Here is a 20,000-nt window from a genome sequence, read left to right on the forward strand (position 1 = left end):
AGGCTGCTCCAGACCCGTCTAGAGAAAGACGAGTTTGAGGAAGAACTGAAAGAGTTGCAGGAGAGAGTTACCACCATGAAACAACAGATGCCAGACCCTAAAGCAACAGATGCACTCAACAAGGTACACATTCTCTCTCTCTCTCTCTCTCTCTCTCTCGCTCTCTCTCTCTCGCTCTCTCTCTCTCGCTCTCTCTCGCTCTCTCTCTCTCTCTCTCTCTCTCTCTCACACACGCAAACACTTACACACAGTAAACACTGATATTTCACTTGACTAGACATTCACATGCGCTAAAACACATTCAATTCCCCAAGAGACAACACAAACATTTGGCTCTGAACTTTTGGCCTTTTGCATGCAACCGTTTGCCTGCGCTTAACCACTTAGCTCATTCCAACTGCTTTCTGACATCACAGGAGCTGGAGTGTTGCCGTGCCGACCTCAAACAGGCCCAAGCGGAAGCGGAGAAACTGAAAACGGATCTCGACAAGAAGGTGATGGAGATAGTTACCCTTAGAAGGGCCAATCAGGAGCAAGAGGCGGAACAAAAGTACGAGATAGACAGACTGAAGGACCAGTCACGGAGAGATAAAGAGGAACTGGAGAAGGCACATGAGAGGGCCAAGCAGGTGTGTGTGTGTTTATGAAATTAATTGGTTTTTTAATTCTTAATTCTTTTAATTCTTTAATCTCAGTTGAATAACAGTTATAGTTATTCCTGCATCATTTGGCAATGGATTTTTTTTTTCTTAAAATGCATTTGTTGTTTTTATTAATCTCTCACCCACGAAGGCCCAATATCACAGTACTTCATTTCATATTTAGTAATGACATTGCCCCCCCTCTCTGGTAGCTTGCCGAGCCCTCATTGGTGGAGGCTTTACGTAGCGAGTTGAGTGACGCAAGAGGGGAGGCAGAGCGTCTGCGCAGTCAGCTGCTTAAAGCAGAGGAGGAGCTGCAGACAGAGAGGGACAGACTGAGCTCTGCGCAGTCACACTCAAACTCTCTGAAACACCAAAGCGATGAGCTCGAGGACACGAACGCACGCCTTAAAGACAAAATCACACGTCTGGAGGTAAAAAGACACGCACACACACACACAAGTTTTTCAATTTAGTATGCACACAGTCATTTACATAAAAATGTATACTTAAGACTAATATAAGTAATTTCCCTGAACATACAGGAGAGCAGAGTATTTATTTCGTGTGTGTGTGTCTCTCTGTGCAGTCTCAGCTGCAGGAGCGTATGTCTCAGAGTTCGGAGACGGAGCAGGAGCTGCAGGAGGAGAGCAGGAAACTGAGGAGAGAACTGGAGGAGGTCAAACGCAGCAGCTCCAGACTGAACCTGGAGAAAGATGAACTGGCCCACACCCTGGAGGAGAGCGAGAGGGAGAAAGACACGCTCCGCAAGGAGAACACGCAACTGGACGAGCAGCGGAGACAGCTGGAGAGAACACTGGAGAAACTCAACAGGGAGGCACGTTTGTGTGTGTGTGTGTGTGTGTGTGTGTGTGTGTGTGTGTGTGTGTGTGTGTGTGTGAGAGCGTGTGCGTGTGTGTGTGTGTGAGAGTGTGTGTGTGTGTGCGTGTGCGTGTGCGTGTGTGTGTGTGAGAGTGTGTGTGTATGTGAGTGTGTGTGTGTGTGTGCGTGTGTGCGCGTTTGGGAGTGTGTGTGTTTGAGACAGAGAGAGAGAGAGGGAGAAAGTGAGTGAGAAGAAAACCGTTTGTTACAGGACAGTTTATTGCCGTATGCATTTTGTACGTCTGCATCTGTTTGAGTTTTACTCTCATGCTAATCCCATATTACTCTCTTTCTATCGCTCTTTCTTTCTTTCCTCATGTCTCTCTCTCTCTTTCTCTTACTCGTTCACCCTCTCTCTCTCTCTCTCTCTCTCTCTCTCTCTCTCTCGCTGTGCGTCTGTCAGATGGAGCAGGCGACGGCGGAGTCGCGTCAGAACGCCCAGGCCCTGCAGGCCCAGCTGGATGAACAGAGAGAGAAACTGAGGAGAGAGCAGCAGGACGCCCAGAGAAACAACAAAGAGAGACTCACCGAACTGGAGAAGGCACAGAGCAGCGTCCGCTCCGTACAGGAGGAGGTGAGAGACAGAGAGAGAGAGACGGGCAAATGTAACAGAACAGACGTGAAGGGGTACCAAAAAAAAAAAGATGAAAAGACTGGAGGAGAGTAAAAAGACTAGCGTTTTTTTGGACCTTTTTCAGCCTTTAGATTAAGGAGGGGGAAAAAAGATAAAGTAAAAACGATTCATTCTGAATCGTTCTCATTCATTCATTCATCCGAACTTTTGAAGTGATGCGATCCAGAAGCGTCTGGTAGATTAACCTCTGTTTGCCTGCCCGGCGTAGTTGTCCAATTAGCAGCCTGCGCTGTGTGACTCCGCCCCTGTTCCCGTGCTTAACTCTCTCTGGTCGTGCTGTTATTCTCGGGTCCTCAGTTGTCCCGCGTGAAGAAGGAGCTGCTGACGTGCCAGGAAGACAAAGACAACGCCGTCCTGGACAAAGAGCTGATGACCAACCGCCTCAAACACCTGGAGGAGGAACTGGAGAGTCAGCGCACAGCACACGGCAACTGCTCTAGAGAAATTCGCAGCTTAGAGGTGTGTTTGTGTGCACTTGTGCGAGCGCACTTTGTGGTTTTGAGTTTTGGTGTATGTGTGACTTTTCAGACTTTTTCCGGAATGTTCTCTAGTGTCTGTGGGTTTGTCACTAAACGCGCGTGCGCATATGGTTGTGGTTGTAGGACAAAGTGAAGCACTTACAGCTGGAGTTGGAGGAGGAGAAGAGCAGCGTGGAGATGATGAGCGAGCGGATCACACGAAGCAGAGACCAGGTACACCGCCCTTAACGACGTTTGATAATACTGTTTATCCCTGTTTACTGTTTAATACTGTTTATCCCCCCCCCCCCCACACACACACACACACACACACACTCACTCACATGCACACACACATTCACATGTGCACACACACACACACACACCAGGGATGGGGACTCGAGTTTGCGACTTGGACTCAAGTCGCACTTAAGTCGCGCACACTGTGACTTGACTTGAGACTCGACTCAGACTCGAGATTTGGGACTCGTGAACAATCTTTATTTAATTTTTTTATTTTTTAGCGCATTAACATTAAGGAAATGTCTGACGAACTGGATGTCATTCCTTCCCTTATTATCATGCATAACTTTACGCATGCGCGCGGTCACAAATGACTGTAAACTGCTGCAACAACACTGTAACCAACACCTGCAGCTGCTGTGTCATTTGTGATAACCTTTGGCTATAATGCCTTCACACAAGGCCCAAACAAAAGAATGGCTAAATGCAAGGTGTGTGGTATCAAAATAAGGGACGCTGGATCAACCACATCAAATTTTATCAGGCACCTCAAAACGCACTCGGATAGGTCAGTCAGTCACTTGGTAATGTGAAAGACAAGTTAACGTTAGCGTCAATGGACAGTTAGCAAACATGTTAGCTCAGCATCAGCTATCTAACATTAGCTTGTTACTAGCTTTGTAGCTAAGGGAGGTTCATTTGGTTAGACTGGCGTTCGCTGAATATTTTGAAAAGATGAGTGAGTGTTTGTTTGCTTGCCGCACTTGTCCATGTAAAGTGCTGGCTTTGCCATGACTATAAAAATGGTCGGGTAACTAAGTCAATACAGACGAACAACACCATGCATCCTGTGTGTGCAGAACAAGAAAACAACAAAAATGTTGCAAAATACAGTTATTAACTTTCTAATGGAAAGCTTTCATTGTGTGCTTTTTTCATACTGGATTGCGATAGCCTGTTTAAAGTGATCATATCCCAAACAGCTAATCAGAGCTGATACTGTATGCTAATAGATAAAGGAGTGATGATAATGCAGTACATGCTTTGAATTCCTTAGATATAGCAATGCAGTGTTCTAAGCAGACCGGACGGCATGCAGCAGATGACAGAACGCTCAGTACACCCATAAGAGACTTGAGACTTGACTTGGACTTGCCACTTGAAGACTTGAGACTTGACTTGGACTGTAGCTCAAAGACTTGTGAGCATCTTTGACACACACACACCCACAAACACTCACACACACACACACACACACACACACACATTTTAAAACTGATGTATCGAACACAAACACACACACACACACACACACACCCACCACACACACACATATACAAACGCACATACACCCTTCACCCTGTTTTGTCTTTTTATTATAGCTCAGCAAATCATATGCCACAATACCCACTCAGTGGTCTTACAGTGCTAAGCCAAGCGAACTTGTTATGTCTGTGTGTGTTTGTGTGATGGAAATACTGCAGTATGTGACTGTAGAACTAGAGCTCCACCCTGAGGCCTCATAGAGAATTACAGGTCTGTGAATACACTCTATTAACACTCTCTCTCTCTCTCTCTCTCTCTCTCTGTCTCTCTCTGTGTATGTGTGTGTGTGTGTGCAGATAGAGCAGATGCGCTCAGAGCTGATGCAGGAAAGATCCTCCAAACAAGACCTGGAGCTTGACAAGAATGCCCTGGAGAGACAGGTAACACACCACAACACTCCCTCTTTGTGTGTGTGTGTGTGTGTGTGTGTGTTTGTGTTCGATGCATCAGTTTTAAAATATGAAATGTTCTCTCTCTCTTTCAGTTGAAGGATTATAAGTCTCGTGTTGCTGAGATGGAGAGTCAACCTCGTTCATCAGTCGGGGTTTCTCAGCTAGAGAATAAAATACAAGAACTGGAAGAGAGACTGCGCTCTGAGGAGAGGTACACAAAACTACACAACCCACAATGCACCACAGTGAGGCATTAAAGACCTATAGTACTTATGCTGAGGAGTGGTTTAAAAACCCCACATATCACAATGTATAACAGTACAGTGTACCACTTAAATCACATATACTGGAGGAGTACAGGAGAAAATACCTTTACACAACGTGTGTGTGTGTGTTGCAGGGAGAAGAATTCAGTTGTTTCCTCTCAGCGTCGTTTGGAGAGAAAACTGAAAGAACTCAATATCACTCTGGATGAGGAGAGACAACAGCACTCTGAACAGAGAGATCAGGTAACACACACACACCCACACACACGCACACACACACACACACACACACACAATGACCACTTGCGATGGAATCTCACCTCCCTGCTCAATTTGCAAGTAAACACACGCATCATTTTCATTTAGAAAGACCAAACGTGTTGCTGTTTTTTGACTCGTGTCGTATGAAATATGTAACGGCATGAAATCTCTCAACATTTTCAAAGGAAATGTGTCAAATTGTGTCAATGGTCACTAATGTAGACTGTCACGTTCGGAGCCACCAAACTGTGAAACGGCCGTTAAAGACACTACATACTTTAAAATAATGAAAGAATGAAATTCCTGTTTTGTGGTGTATCTAACCCCTTTACAGTATGTTTGGCTGACCGAGCCCGCTGATAGAGGATGAGCCATGCCTTGCCCGTACACCACGGCTCAATAAACTGATTGTAGACGACACGATGATATAAGACGTATGCTGAACGTCTGTACGAACAGAATTGCTGTCGCAAATTTGTTGTGTGGTTTACAAGCGATTTGGTATCATGTGTTGTTCAAGGCTCAAATATTCATCTCAGAAGTGTTTTGTTTAACCTGTACTCGTGACATGATTTATTTACCTCAACGTCAGTCGAGTAGGTAGTCGTTTAATGTGTTTGAGGTTGCGTTCGCGTTTGCACTGCTAAAGGGATGTGGTCATATGTCCAGACCACCTCAAAACGTGGTCTGAGCGATCGGATCCGGATGCGACCTCAGTGCGCCTTGGGTGCGTTTACACCCAGTACTTTAGAGCTGTCCACTTGTGATCGGATCTAATGCAAGATGTAAACAGGGCCATACACACACACACGCACACACACACACACTAACACACACACACAAAAGCAAAAAAACATAGGTACACATTCACATGTATGAAAACTCACATATGTTCACAAAGACATCTATACATCTATACCTACACAACAAACCATGCATGGAGTGTCTAATTTTAATCCCTACTGTCAAACGTGTGTCTAATCTGTGCTTTGAGCAGAAGACATTAAAGCACATTATGCATTAAAGCGATCGATCTCTTTCCTCTGCACTCTCTTGTTTCATTATTTTCACTCTCTCTCTCTCCTTCTCTGTCTCTCTCTGTGTGTGTGTGTGTGTTTGTGTTTGTGTTTGTGTGTGTGTGCGTGTGTGTGTGTGTGTGCGTGTCTGTGTGTGTGTCTGTGTGTCTGTGTGTGTGTGTGTGTGTGTGCGTACGTGGGTGTCCAGCTGGCTCTGCGTGTGAAGGCGCTGAAGCGGCAGGTGGATGAGGGTGAGGCAGAGATGGAGCGGTTGGATGGATTGAGGAGAAAAGCCGTCAGAGATTTAGAAGACCAAATGGAACAGAGAGAGACTCTACAGAGCAGAATCACAGCACTGGAGAACGAACTCAAGTCAGTGTCCGTGTGTGTGTGTGTCTTTGTATGTTCTCAGACGAGCTACATTTATGAAAAGAAACGGCCTACAGTACTTGAAGCGGCCTACAGGGGTCAGCGTTCATCTCTCCGAAATCACTTCTGAGAGAGAACAACTTCACCACTTTCGTGCCTAGGCTCTTCAGATCCAAAAAAAAAAAAACCTCTTTTATAATGCCTCTTAAACCCGCAGGCCGTTGGCACACGTCCCGTAGCCTGGCTTAACGCAAACCGGCACCTTTTCCCTGCCAAACTCCATTTATCATACCTGACTTACACACTGAGCGGGTTTCAGGTCTGCTCAGCGGCTTAGATCACACAAGACCACTTAACCACTATCTTTAATGAAATACAGCGTTGTCACTGCAGGGGGGGTTGAATAGGGACGTTTAAAATGAGTTGTCACTGTTTTATTGTTGTTGGTAACTTTACTGCTGAGCTTTTTGATTTCCAAAGTAATATGTTATGTTTTGAACCATTACACATAATCATCGCCTGCACCATAACCCAATTTTGACAAATTAACAGCACTGTTTACGGTACGGTTAAGGCTTTGAGATCAGTCTGACACTATTGAAGTACGCTGTCGTCCGCTCATTTTGGTTTCGATTTTCTCGTCCGTCAGGAGGAAGAGCGAACAGGCTCGACGGCAAGCGCTGGAGTCTTCGGTCCTGAGTTCCGACGACGATGACGACGATTACCTGTACGACCCCCGACAGAATCGTTCACAGGGGCGGGGGGATAGGACACAACGGCAGCTAAATATCGAGTCTTTGGATAAATAAAGATGTAAAGGAATTGCGAAAGAAAAAAGAGAACGGCACAGCCGAGTTCAAATTTGCTTTCCTGTTGTTGTAGGAAAGGAATTTAGTTCAAGATCAAATGCAAGTTTATGGATGTGGTCCTAGAATTGATATTGAACCAATGCATACTGATAATTATCCATCTCTCTCTCGCTCTCTTTATAACGTCCTACATTTGACGTGAATTTGATTTTCTGATTGGTTATTTGATGGTAGGAGGAAGACTCAAAAGACCCGCCGGCCGGTGACCAACTTCTCAGCCCTGAGTTCTGATGACGACGACGACGAAGGCCTGTACGACTCCACCAGCATCACCTCAATCCTGACGGAGGGCAACCTGCAGACCAGCTCCTGCTAGAGAGAGAGAGAGAGAGAGAGAGAGAGAGAGAGAGAAAGAGAAAGAGAGAGAGAGAGAAGGGGTGATTCACGGGGTGAAGGGAACTAAAGGGAAAAGTAGAGAGAGCAGATTGCGTGCCGCATGTCACACAGGGGGGGTCAAAACACTACACAACGTTGATTGGGGAAGGAATCTTTAGCCTTTCGCGAAAGACGGAAGCTCACCTTCGTAGATAAAAGTAGAAAGGAACGAGGTTGAAACAGCTCAGTTTTGGCTGGAACGTTGAAAGAAGAACTGGAATAAATCTGAACGCTGCCCCCTTCACACCACATCAGGTACAGATTTGGAGAGAAACAAAAAAAAAAAAAACAACTCTTGACCGGAACAGATTAAAATATGACATGAAGTGGACGGGTGCTGTAAGCTTTATGAGGTCAGAGAAACAAAGCACCGGGTTATCTGTGCTATAGATAAGAGCACATTGCGTAGCAACGATAAAACAGTGAAGTGGATCAGCTGGAAAAAAAAAACACCTCCTTTCTCACAGCCTACAGATAATCCAACTTGTGTATTAAGACACGGGGAGCACTGAATATCTGGCACTGTACTGATAAGGGGCCTGAAAACCCCATTTGACGCAAAGGCGGCGGAACATTACTGCCTGCCGACATTTGACTTAGATTTCAACTTCAGCGGAAGGAGTGACGTGTGTTAAATGGCAAAGGAGAGAGGGACAGTGAAAAAGTTAAAGAGGTAAAAAAAAAATTAAAAAATCATGAGACTCGCTGAGCGACAGTAATTAATGTGGATTTTATCTGAATCGTATGTTTGTAATACTCAAATAGACAGATTAACAATTGTCCCATTAACACAGTATGTTGTGGTACTGCCGTTTTTAATGCACTGTAAAGAATAATTAATAACTCGTAATAGCCAAACAAAGAGTTTCAGCTGCACTGCCCGAGATATCACGAAATTGTTGAGGAATGTTTGTTTCCTAGGTTACCCGGGCAGTTCTGTAAACCTGTTCTATAGAATCTCTGTCGCAGTCTATAGGACCTCTCAGATTCCATTAATCCTCTCACAAGCATTACGTATGTGCGTGTGTGTGTGCCAAGCCTATTCTCAACTCAGTCTTTGTGTGTTTGCGTGTGTGTGTATGTAGTTCTCTTCCACCCGGCCCAGCGAAACGACACACTTCTGCTTCAGGCGGGCGCGATCACTTTTTCTCTAGGAAAACTGCGACGCCTTTTGAGAAGAGACTATTCAATGTCTAAATGAAATCAACGCATATTTTTGTCATTGTTGCTGTTATTTAACCCCCGGATGACAGAACTGACGTGTAGCACTCGTTTTTTTTGTTTGTTTGTTTGTTTGTTTGTTTGTTTTTAATGAAAACACGTATGGCCAACAGTATGTTTGCAGTGGTACAAAGAACAAAGCAACTTTGTAAAATAAGATGTATTTTTGTATCTTAGACATGAATTTTTTCCTACATTGACTTAAAAAAAGAGAAACTATATTACAGCAACTATTTTTCCCACTAAAGGTTTAACACAACACAGTGAAACCGTAGCGATACATACATCCCATACGCCCCCCCCCCCCCCCCAACTGTACACTTACTCCTCTAAGACTATTGTATTATCTCCTCATTCATTTGTGTAAATCTCATTGTAATGCTGTAATTGTAATAATACTGTTCTTTGCCAGTCTCTGGTCTGTCTGAAGAGGCTGCTGTCTGGAGCTGAATGTGGTTTACAGTGTTCATTGTAAAGCAACAGCAATCAGGTCAGCCGTGGGAGCAGTTTTCAAACCGAACAGATCTTTCTTTCTTTCTTTCTTTCTTTCTTTCTTTCTTTTTATTTATAATGGTGCAATTTTAAATATCGTAGTCAGCAATACACATGTTCTGAACAGTTTTTACAGGTAACGGTTAAGGGTTTTTTTTTTGTTTTGTTTTTTTTTTCAACTTTGTTTTATGGTTATGTAATGATTTAGTTATATAATACCTCTCAAAAAATAAAAAAGTCACTTAATCACCTCTCCAAAAGTCATAATTTCTTTTTTCTGTTTTTTTTTTTTTTTTTGGGGGGGGGGGGGGGGGGGGGGGGGGGTTTGGCGTTTGCCAGTTCTCTCGTTCTCGTTCTGGTACCTCGGGCTCTCGTAGGTGGAGCCTGTCTCCTGAATCCAAACCGATCTCTTCCTTTTCTCCGAGTCTGGAGCCGTCTGCAGGCACCCCTCTGTGCCTGTCACACCTCACTCCACACAGTCCTCTCCCGTTAATTACTACTCGCCTTGTGAGGTTTTCTTATGTTATAATAACAACAACGCTAATAATACTTCTCGGTTATTACGGAATTGTTTATAATGTTGTTCCAAAGTGTATTGTGTTCTGTTTTTTTTTTTGTTGTTGTTGTTGTTGTTGTTTTTTTTCACCCCATTTGTATGTATGTAGTCTTAATACGCTGATTCAAAACACTGTTTGTTTAAACTTGAACAATCGGGTAATACGCAAATCGAGAGATGCAATTGTTTTTTTTTTGTTTGTTTGTTTGTTTTTTGGCAAATATATAAATATGTTGTGTTGTTGACAAAACGTTAACAGTCTTCTATGTTTATACTTTCTGTGTACATGATTTTACTGATGATGTGATTCAGTAGTCGTTGAAACTGTGAATTTGTATTTTTTGCAGTATAAAATCATTGGGGTTTTTTTTGTTTCTTTGTTTTTTTTTTCTATCAAAATAAAAACGATCAACCTTATTCCTGTCTCATCTCGTAACTCTTGCAACGCTTTTTTCTTTGATGAGTCCTTGAATCATTATTTTTTTATGAGTGTGTGTGTTTGTGTGTGTGTGTGTGTGTGTGTGTGTGTGTGTATGTGTGTGTGTGTGTGTGTGTGTGTGTGTGTGTGTGTGTGTGTGTATGTGTGTGCGCGTATCTCTCTATGCCAATAGAACAGTTTGTTCTATGAAGACAAGCGCTGGCAGTTCCTCTCTTACAGAAATGCGCATTGTGGCCTCACAGCTAATGTACCTGAATTATGCAATGACCTGCTCTGACTCTAACACCCTCTGCACCACAGCATTGGAGTTTGTCCTAGTTTTCACTTACTGACCACTGAGGAAACAACAATACATCTCCTCTGCATCACAGACTCAATCCGGCAATTCACCCGCCACGTCTAACTGACGCATTTCTTAATGTGTCTTGAGCGTGTGTGTGTGTGTGTGTGTGTTTGCTGTTTGCATGAGTGCACAGGAGAGAGAGAGAGAGAGAGAGAATCGGTTTGGACTCTGTATCCTCTACCACGATAATGATCTGTTATTTGTCTTTGTTGACTATATATAATTTTGAATATTGTGTTTCCGTTCTGCCACGTACGCTTTTGTGGTTTCTGTGCGACTGCATGTGTCAACTGCGAATGCGCTTAAATACTCCTTGTTGTGTTATATTTATGTGTTTGATTTTAGGCTGGGTTTTTCTTTGTGGTTTCAGCATGTGGTGTGCATGTGTGTATCTATGTGTGTGTGTGTGTGTGTGTGTGTGCGTGCGTTTGCAGTCAGTCCACCTTACACAATTGAGCCTTCGGCCTCTCCGGTTCCCGCTCACACCCACTGAATGTCAGTCAAGCTGATCTGGTCTCTGTACACTCATATCCAAACCACTCAATGCACAGCTGTGGAAGGCTTCCAGAAAAATCGCATTGTGAAAGGCTGCAATCACAGAGATTTCGACACATAAAAGGACAAATCAGGAGCTTACGACGATTACAAGAATCTTCTGTTCTGGGGCGTGTTAGGAATTAAGTGTGGAGGGCAAATGTCTACAAATGGGTCAGATTAGTAGATCGATCATGTCATTATGGATGTTGCCGTAAACAAGGGCGTGGTCCCATTGGAATGCGAGATGACAGTAATAAAACATATCATAAAAAAAAGAAATGGTTCCATGTAACGCTTTTGAATGAGACGCTACAATAATTGTTTATGGGTGTCGCCTACGATAAAGGATTCCTCTTTTGTAATGCTATGTCAACCTCTATAACCAAACAAGACCAAGGTGCATGGGAAAATATAAGGTGTGAAGTAAACAAATAGTAAACAAATCTTGGCTCTATGAGAGGTGTGAAGATGTGTCAACAAAACGTTTTAATCTCTCATAGATCAATGCAGAAGTTCCTTCTATGGAGTTCTCACAGGTTCTTCGTGACAAGCACTCATGTAAGGTTGCTTTCATGACTTCATCATCACATAATTGTTAAATAATGGTTTTTAGTAATTACCGCAGACTGAGGCGACAACACTCCTTGATGATGTCATCGCTTCTGGATGGCTACGAGAGCACCTGTGTGTGTGTCTCTCTCTCGGTCTCTCTATCTCGGCATGACTTAAAACAACTCGTGAGATGATAACTTAACAGTTAACTTAACGTCGACTGTGACTGTGATAGTTGAGGTTCAAGATACTGAAACTCCTCGTAACCAAACATGGTGAGAATACTCGAGGGACTTTGAACAACGGCATACTTTGACGATGGAGTCCCGTTGTCATTGGATATAAGTTCACTACTGTCGTCAGTCTCCTGAATTATACTCAGAGGTCGAAAAAATTCGGAAACAAAAAAATTGTCCTTGAAGTTACCATATTCAAAAAATGAAAAGTTCAAGGAAAAAGGCATGACAGTTAGCTGGTAATGAGTTTGTGGGGCGCCTAAAATGTAGACATTCACGTCTAACTTGTTTTCCTGCTGGGAGTTAATGAGAATTATAATTGCTCTGTACTTAACAGGCAGAAATCGTATATTGTTTTTTTTTTTTTAAGAATCAACATAGAAGATTACCTAACCATGTAGCACTGCCTGGTTAGGTCTGTTCTGGTTATTACTTGTGATACCTTTTAACCAACATTATGTGATCTGTTGTTTTTTTGTTTTTTTGTTTTTTTTGTTCCAGGGCAAAAAAGCGGTAAACACCAAATGGTCCTGGCAGAGTGCCAACATGTAAAAATGCGATTGTTCTCTTTCATCTGAACCCACAAGGAAAGATCAGGTGTGTTAAGTTAGTGGTGTGTGTTTGTGTGTGTGTGTTTGGGGCCGGGGGGGGGGGGGGGGTCTGGTATTGCTTTAAAGCAACGTGCTTGTTCACGTTTGTGTGTGTGTGTGGGTGCGGGTGTGTATGTGTACGTCAATCAAAGCCATTTGTTTTGCATGTGTTCTTTCTCTCCAGGCTTCCAGAGAAACATTACGGAGTCAAAACGCTCCGGGCTCAGGGCATTTGCATTGCTCAATGCGTGAATACCTTTTTAATTATTAAACATTGAATTTTTCTAGAGCTTTGCATCTGTGGCATGCAAAAAAAACAAAAAGTAGGAGTAGAGTTTCCATTGGCATAACCATTTCAAAAATATGTTTTTATGAAATTCCCATTTCTAATATTTTTCTCCCTTTTTTGTCACTTTCCAAAACACGTTCAATGTAAACAGGGCCAGTCAAGCTCTTGAGAATTTGAGAAAATATTGAGGTACAAAGAAACATGAAACAACAGAGGAAGCCTTTATGTTCTCAGATTAAAAAAAAAAAAAGAAAAGAAAAAAAGATCAATCCACTGGCAACCACACGAACGCAAACAGTGGGGGGAAAAAACATGCAAATGGTGCTCTCTAAAACAGGGACAAAAAGAAAGCTTGAACACGTAACTAAAGGTATCATTATTTTTTATATTTTGAATAGGCTTCTACTTACCTCAAAAAAAAGAAAAACAAACTGACAAACACACAAACAAGCAAAAAACACAGCATCATCAGCTTGGCAATTCTGGGAAATGAACAAACATGTAAACCCCCAAAAAATTGCTCAATACTTTTCTTCCGTCATTAATCACCCTGTAACTCAGAGAATTAATCTTGGACTGTTTAGGAAAGTGTCACCTCTGCCTTGTTTCACAAATGCCTGTGATAACTAACAGACACCTTTGGGATATGGCAGGTGCGTCATCTTATTCGTGTGTGTTGCTGTGCCCGTTGGCGCTTCAAAAGCACATTGCAAACATACCAGGGCAATGAAGATACATGCAAATACTGTATGCTTTAGTTCAGTTTTACAGCTGACAGCCCGACGAATAACCACGTGTCTACAAAGGTGAATGTTGACCTTTGTGTAGGCACAAATGTTGTTTGTAAGAATCATTATGTCTAATTTCACTGAAAATTGTGTCTAATCACTTGTGTAGATGTTGTTGTTTTTTGTTGTTTTTTTTTCCGCTGGATCCGCTTCGGTCAGTCGACGCTGGTTTAAACTGTCGTCGTAAATCTAGACCGTGGTGACACCCACAGCGTCCGACTGAAGAAAACAAACACATACTCTCTCACACTTTGGTTCTCATAAAGCAGTCTTTCCTTATCTGCCTCTTTTAAATAAAACAATTATAGCCTGTTTGCAGTGCGATTGGCTCCTCATAAACACTGATTAGACATGACAGATGACCATAGTCCAGACTGACGAACTATCAAATTCTTTATGTTAGTAGCATGGCAGTGGCATGATATTTCCTGAGGGTCCTTACGCTGTCTGAGTCTGGGAATCGTCGTGTTTCCATTCACCAGACCACTTTGGTTAGAGTCTCTACTGACTGCGTTCAATAACAGGCTGGTCTCTGGAGACAAAGGAATTGGGTAAAGAGAGACTATGTGATGCAAAACACACAGTGTGTCATCAGGAAGCGTATGTGTTTAAATCATAATGTGACGTGTGAAATAGAATTTACGGGTCCCAGAGGGATTGTTGCACAATAACATGGAACATATGCTTATTGCCACGTCTGGTTTCAGCTCTCTCTCAGTTTGTTTCTCTCTTTGTCCTTTTGTCTGTCTATCCATCTCTCTCTCTCTCTCTCTCTCTCTCTCTCTCTCTCTCTTTCTCCCTCCCACCCTTTCTTGTGTCTTTCCATCTGTTTCTATGTGTGGATATGGATTGAGGAATGAAGGTGTGTAGCTATTCACACACCTATATTCCAGCATATAACTTTCGATACGTGTGAACAATGACTAATCCTCTAGGCTTTTAAGGTCTTTTTGTGTATTTCAGGTTTGAGCAGAGTCCTATGAAAACACATGGGGTTCCATTATCGATACATCAATAAAATAATAGCCTTGTTGCGTGACGAATGCCTCCTCAAAAGATTCGAGGGAAGTCTCTGACATAAGTTCCAAAACATTTCAGCTGAATATTACACAAAAGCTAAAAAATATCTGTGACAAACATTCAAAACATGTGACAGTGGATGGTCACTTGGATTTGGGTTGGATGATTAAGTTTTCATTACTGTAAATAAATGTTTCATTAGAGTAAATGTGTCTTTCATAATTTTGCACTTGTGTAATAAATTCCTTAAGCACTTTGCAACTACTGTGGAGTTAAGATGTATGTATATGTATATGTATGTATGTATGTATGTATGTATGTATGTGTGTGTGTGTATATATATATATATATATATATATATATATATATATATATATATATATATATATATGTGTGTGTGTGTGTGTGTGTGTGTGTGTGTGTGCGTGTGTGTATATATATCTTTGGAGCATGTTTCTGTGAGTGTTTCAATGTTTGTTCTACTTTTGACAGTAAAACGTAGAACAGCAGAATGATCTCAACAACATTTTATCAGTGGAGGAGTTCAAGGCAGGTGTGCGTAAGAGGCGAAACGCATAAAAAGGAATGACCTGATTCTAGAGCAGGCATCAACCCTAGCCACGAATCCACCAGCGTGTTTGCAAAAACGTTAAACATTAGCTTAGTCTTTCATAACATCTTTTGATTGAGCCAGTATTTCCCTGGAAGCAGGATTCGGGACAACAAATCACCAAAGGAAACTTCTCTCGCAAACAACAACAACAACAACAACAACAACAAAACAAACAAACAAACAAACAAACAAATAACACACACATATTGTAGATATGTAGATAATTTGAGAGTATGTGCCACAGTGAAGAGTAAATATTCAAAGAGAATCTAAAACAGGACTCAATCCCCGCCTCATTCCTGTCTTTATGGGTTTCACCATGTTAATGATGATGCAGCCTATTATTTGGAGGAAAAGTGCAATCAAATATGCATTCACAGAAACCGGCTTGTCGTTGCATAATACTGTACACTGTAAACATACAAGTACAGGGCACAATTACTATAAAGAGAATCTATGAAAAATATGTGTTCCATAATAGCCAACGGTTAAAAATTGTAAGTGATCTATTAGCTTTGGTGATTTGCATTTTGATTTAGTATATATTTCCAGTAGAGAAGCCTTCGGTTTGAACTACAATCTGGATTTTGTAAAAAGTTAGATCAAAGTTCATGAGGTGGTATAGTTCAGACTCATTAGTGGTGACTTTTTTTTTTTTTTTTAGGTAAACCAGTTTTTACTCACAGTGATAAGTTTTCTAGCTCTCGGGGACTATGCGAAATATATGATGGAAGAAGCCTATGGCTGTGTAAAGACGCAGGTGTCGCGAGCGCATAAGTGTGCGGTTTTTTTTTTTTTTTTTGCCGAAAGGGGCGTGCCAAACGAGCTGCCTGAGCAATGAGGTCACGCGGAATCTCTCGGTCCGGCTTGTTAGTGACGACCTGTGAGACGGTTTCAAGAGGAGGGGAAGGAAAAGACAAAATCGTTCAGACGACACAAACGGGCATACCTTTGTTTTTTTTGTCTGATGAGAATAACACACAGCCACTGCTTTTAGCGTTGAAGTATCCATCCTTAGTCCGTGTCGAAGAGTTTGACTCGAGGCTACATATCCTCGTCAGGCTACTTAAGCTTAACTTTTGCGGCTAAACTTTATTTCCTTTCGTCAAGATGAATGGATCCAGGAGTTTATGTACTATCAAGGAGATTCGACCGGATGAGAGAGCGGTACGTTACATTTTTTCATAAATTAAGACATAGGCATGCATATTTGTCGTGTTGTTAAATAGTTATTAAACTTTGGCTTTTGACAGTGATATTAAGATACATGAATAGTGTACGCTGTGATGGAGAGTAAGCTCTGTTCTGTCGACTCTTATACAGTCGGATACATTAATTGTACGATTAATTCATTACTGGTCAATCTTGATTAATAACTTATTGGTTTTTAAAGGTTTGTGGAAACTGATACCTACTGTTCAACAAATGTATTTATATATAACCAGTATGTACTGAAGTCCTACTTAGATATGATGTAAGAAAATGTAGAAAACCTAGCTATCGGCTATATTCCTAATAAGCGACGAGTAAGAAATGGTTTCATGGACAGTTTTTGAAGAAATTGCCTACAAAATATGAAATGGCTGATTACTTTATTGTCCTATCAGCTGAATTGAGTGTTGACTTCCTAAGTATCTTTGTTAGGACGCAATATTCAGGACAAAGAATGAAATGAAACACGTGCGTGTTTTACTGTTACTTATTGCTTATATTATCATATTAATATTATATGATGTTTTTGCCGGGTCTGATGTTATGTTTATAGATCCTTCAGTGTTAACTGTAAATAAGTTGGTTATACCGTTTTTAAGAGTACAGGAAAAAGAGGAAGTTTGTTGAAGGGTGATTGAAGTATTAACCTATTCTATGCAGTCTTCAGGAATGAAGTCGTCTATCCGTTTATCAGCTTGAATTAACAATTGTTAATCCAACACTATGTAACACAGTAATGTAAAAGTAATAATTAACAAAAAAGTAAGAGTAAAAAATAATGTTTGACAGTTTGCAATTTGTCATATGAGAACATCTGCATTTTAAGATGCATCTAAAGTCTAATCCATAGAATCACTAGATTGAAGTAAACTATTTCAAAAACTAGTCCTTTTTTGTGGTATATTATGGTGTCTGACAGATGCCTAATCTGGTTTAGTGTAACGCTCTCTTAAGTGAGTGGGTTAATGAAGTGTGAAAGGCACATCATGTCTCTCTCTATCTCTCTCCCTCTCGCTCTGTCTCTCTCTCCCTCTCATTAAAGTATTAACCCAGTTATCGGCGGTTACTTATGTCAAGAAAAAGCTCCCTTATGCACCCCCCTGGTTCGAGAGGGGACACGAACTTGTGAAACATGTCCTAATGTGGTCTTTATTTAACGTTAACAATGACCCAGGACTTTCTCTTATCACCTTCTGTGGTGAGGAGGCTGTGACAGTTAAACAATGATTAACCCGTTGTCTCAGTCAAATTCAACATTCCATTCTGTGTTGCCATGCAACTTGGTTCCATGAGACAGTTTATGGCATCTCTGAGCGGCCTATCAGAGCAATTAAAAGGCTGCCAGTAACCCTGAGTCTAAAGTGTACAGTATGCGTACAGTTCTATAAGGCTGTATTTGAACTGTGGTGATGGCCTGGTTAAGGTTTGCACGTAATGCAGAGAAAAGTCAGTGAACCCTCTGGTGCGTTTGATTAGACTGGGTTGGCTTCCTTTGAATTCAGTGCCGTGATTGCTTTTATATGGATGTCAGGGTTTATCTGTACAAACAAAAGTTCTTATCAGATTACAAGGAATATTCCAGTGAATTTCTTTATCAGACATATAAACAGTCGAATAAAGATTCCGGGGAAAGGTGTTCAGCTGTGTTTTTTCAGAGGGGATGAATTAGCTCACCAAGTATGGTGCACAAATCACACCACTGATTATGGTCATTGTGTTTGGCCATTGGATGGTGTATGCCTGTGCCTATTTAATTATATCTGTATATCTATACATCTCTCTCTCTCTCTCCCTGTCTCTCACTTGAACTTCTTTCTGTCATTTCTGAAACCTTTTAGGCTTTTAATCACAGAACGTACACTGGGTCACAGCAGGTTATGTCTGCACATCACCGAGAGGTGCTTACATGCTCTCTGTTCTTGGCAGCTGATCTGAGATCAGTTTTGTTAGTACTCTTCTTCCAGGTTATACCATTGTTTGGGTGCGAGCTGCTGATCCTGTGTCAGACATTTTGAAGATCACAGTGGAACGGATTCTGACAGGCCAAGTTGTAGGTAGCAGGACATGAATCCTGAGTAATGACATCATATCGTTGTGGCCTTAGAGCAATTTCCACATGAATTCTTATCACATGATTAACAAGTGACGTTTGTTAATGATGAAAGATATTTTCCATACTTAGACACTGAGAACGTTGATTATGTAGTCACAGGATACAGGGAGTGAAGTAATATGACATAGTGTATAACCTCTTACATGTTTTTGTTTTTTTTTCCCAGGGGAGGCAAATATATGTGTTTTTTTTTCTTTTTCATTCGGTGACCGCATCTTTTGTCTAGTATTAGCAGTGATTAAGACTGGACGTCTGAATGACTGAAACTTAGACCAGAACATGTTAGGGTTCTGTTTGCAATGAGGTCATTCATTTTCTCAACCAATCCTAGACCTCTGACTTCATCCCAGAAACATTCTGTATGTATTTACACACACCTCAACGAAAAACCCAATTCACAAAACGCCAAGACTCTCCCTCGACAAAGTCAAGTCTGCACAAGTACAGTTTAGGAATGGTTTTTGTTGAACCATTACATCATACTTAATTTGACTGTAACAGTACGGTTTTAATAGGTATACAACGCATTAATCTTTATTAAAATCCATCGTTTGCAAAATGCTATTCAGTTTTTTTCATTCCTCTTCTTCCTCTCTTTTACTGATGGGTTCACACGGTTTTTATGGATGAATTCATTGGTTATATAAGGTGGATAATTCCCGTGAAACGCAGCTGTCACATTGTCATACCTTTTGTCGGTTGCGCTGTGTCAGCACGGTTTACTCTTTATACTCTTTTCACTCATCTGTCCTTTTCACGCGTTTGTTTTGCTACTATACGCTCCACTGCATCGGTGACATTTGAATTGTGCGCGTGAGATATTTGTTTGCATGAGCGAATGAGCGATTTAGCGATTGTTTGGTTTGTTTACACCAAAAAAAAAAAAAAATTGCTGTCGGTCGCAGGTGTCCTGGCAAACCCTATCATAGAATGCTTTAAAACAAAAACACATTCCTTTAAATACAAATGTCGGTTGCTAGAATATCATTTATAGGCCTACGTACATATACGGATACGTACATATAAGCACGTCAAGCAAATGCGCACGTGTTTACGTGCACTGTGTATGCACAGGACAATTTTTGCTGCATGTTTTAAATGTAAATACAAAAACATGTTCTCGCTGTCATGTGCCCGAAATACCAGTGCTCGGTTTATACTTTGCTCAGATTTGCATAAATGTTCCTCGGAATTCTACCTGATGTACAATGTGTCAAGCGAGTTCGCTTTTGTGTTTGAAGACTAGCATGCCAACCGCACTCTTTGC

The 20,000-nt window shown here is 41.6% G+C and overlaps 2 protein-coding genes across 2 annotated transcripts in view; both read left to right on the top strand.

The window, feature by feature from the left end:
• Positions 1–9,249, top strand: part of LOC115820120 (cingulin) — a 15,695-nt gene extending 6,446 nt beyond the window's left edge. Inside the window, exons 7-19 of the mRNA XM_030783592.1 lie at positions 3–123; positions 417–629; positions 854–1,075; positions 1,231–1,479; positions 1,927–2,097; positions 2,455–2,616; positions 2,760–2,849; positions 4,481–4,564; positions 4,669–4,787; positions 4,977–5,085; positions 6,328–6,491; positions 7,138–7,215; positions 7,532–9,249. Coding sequence (XP_030639452.1) covers positions 3–123; positions 417–629; positions 854–1,075; positions 1,231–1,479; positions 1,927–2,097; positions 2,455–2,616; positions 2,760–2,849; positions 4,481–4,564; positions 4,669–4,787; positions 4,977–5,085; positions 6,328–6,491; positions 7,138–7,215; positions 7,532–7,673 — 1,924 coding nt within the window. The 3' untranslated portion in view covers positions 7,674–9,249. The remainder of the gene's footprint in view (positions 1–2; positions 124–416; positions 630–853; positions 1,076–1,230; positions 1,480–1,926; positions 2,098–2,454; positions 2,617–2,759; positions 2,850–4,480; positions 4,565–4,668; positions 4,788–4,976; positions 5,086–6,327; positions 6,492–7,137; positions 7,216–7,531) is intronic.
• Positions 9,250–16,297: 7,048 nt separating this feature from the next.
• Positions 16,298–20,000, top strand: part of tuft1a (tuftelin 1a) — a 15,085-nt gene continuing 11,382 nt past the window's right edge. The window contains exon 1 of the mRNA XM_030783615.1: positions 16,298–16,575. Coding sequence (XP_030639475.1) covers positions 16,519–16,575 — 57 coding nt within the window. The 5' untranslated portion in view covers positions 16,298–16,518. The remainder of the gene's footprint in view (positions 16,576–20,000) is intronic.

This window comes from Chanos chanos, chromosome 9 (genome assembly GCF_902362185.1).
Source record: "Chanos chanos chromosome 9, fChaCha1.1, whole genome shotgun sequence".
NCBI lineage: Eukaryota > Metazoa > Chordata > Actinopteri > Gonorynchiformes > Chanidae > Chanos > Chanos chanos.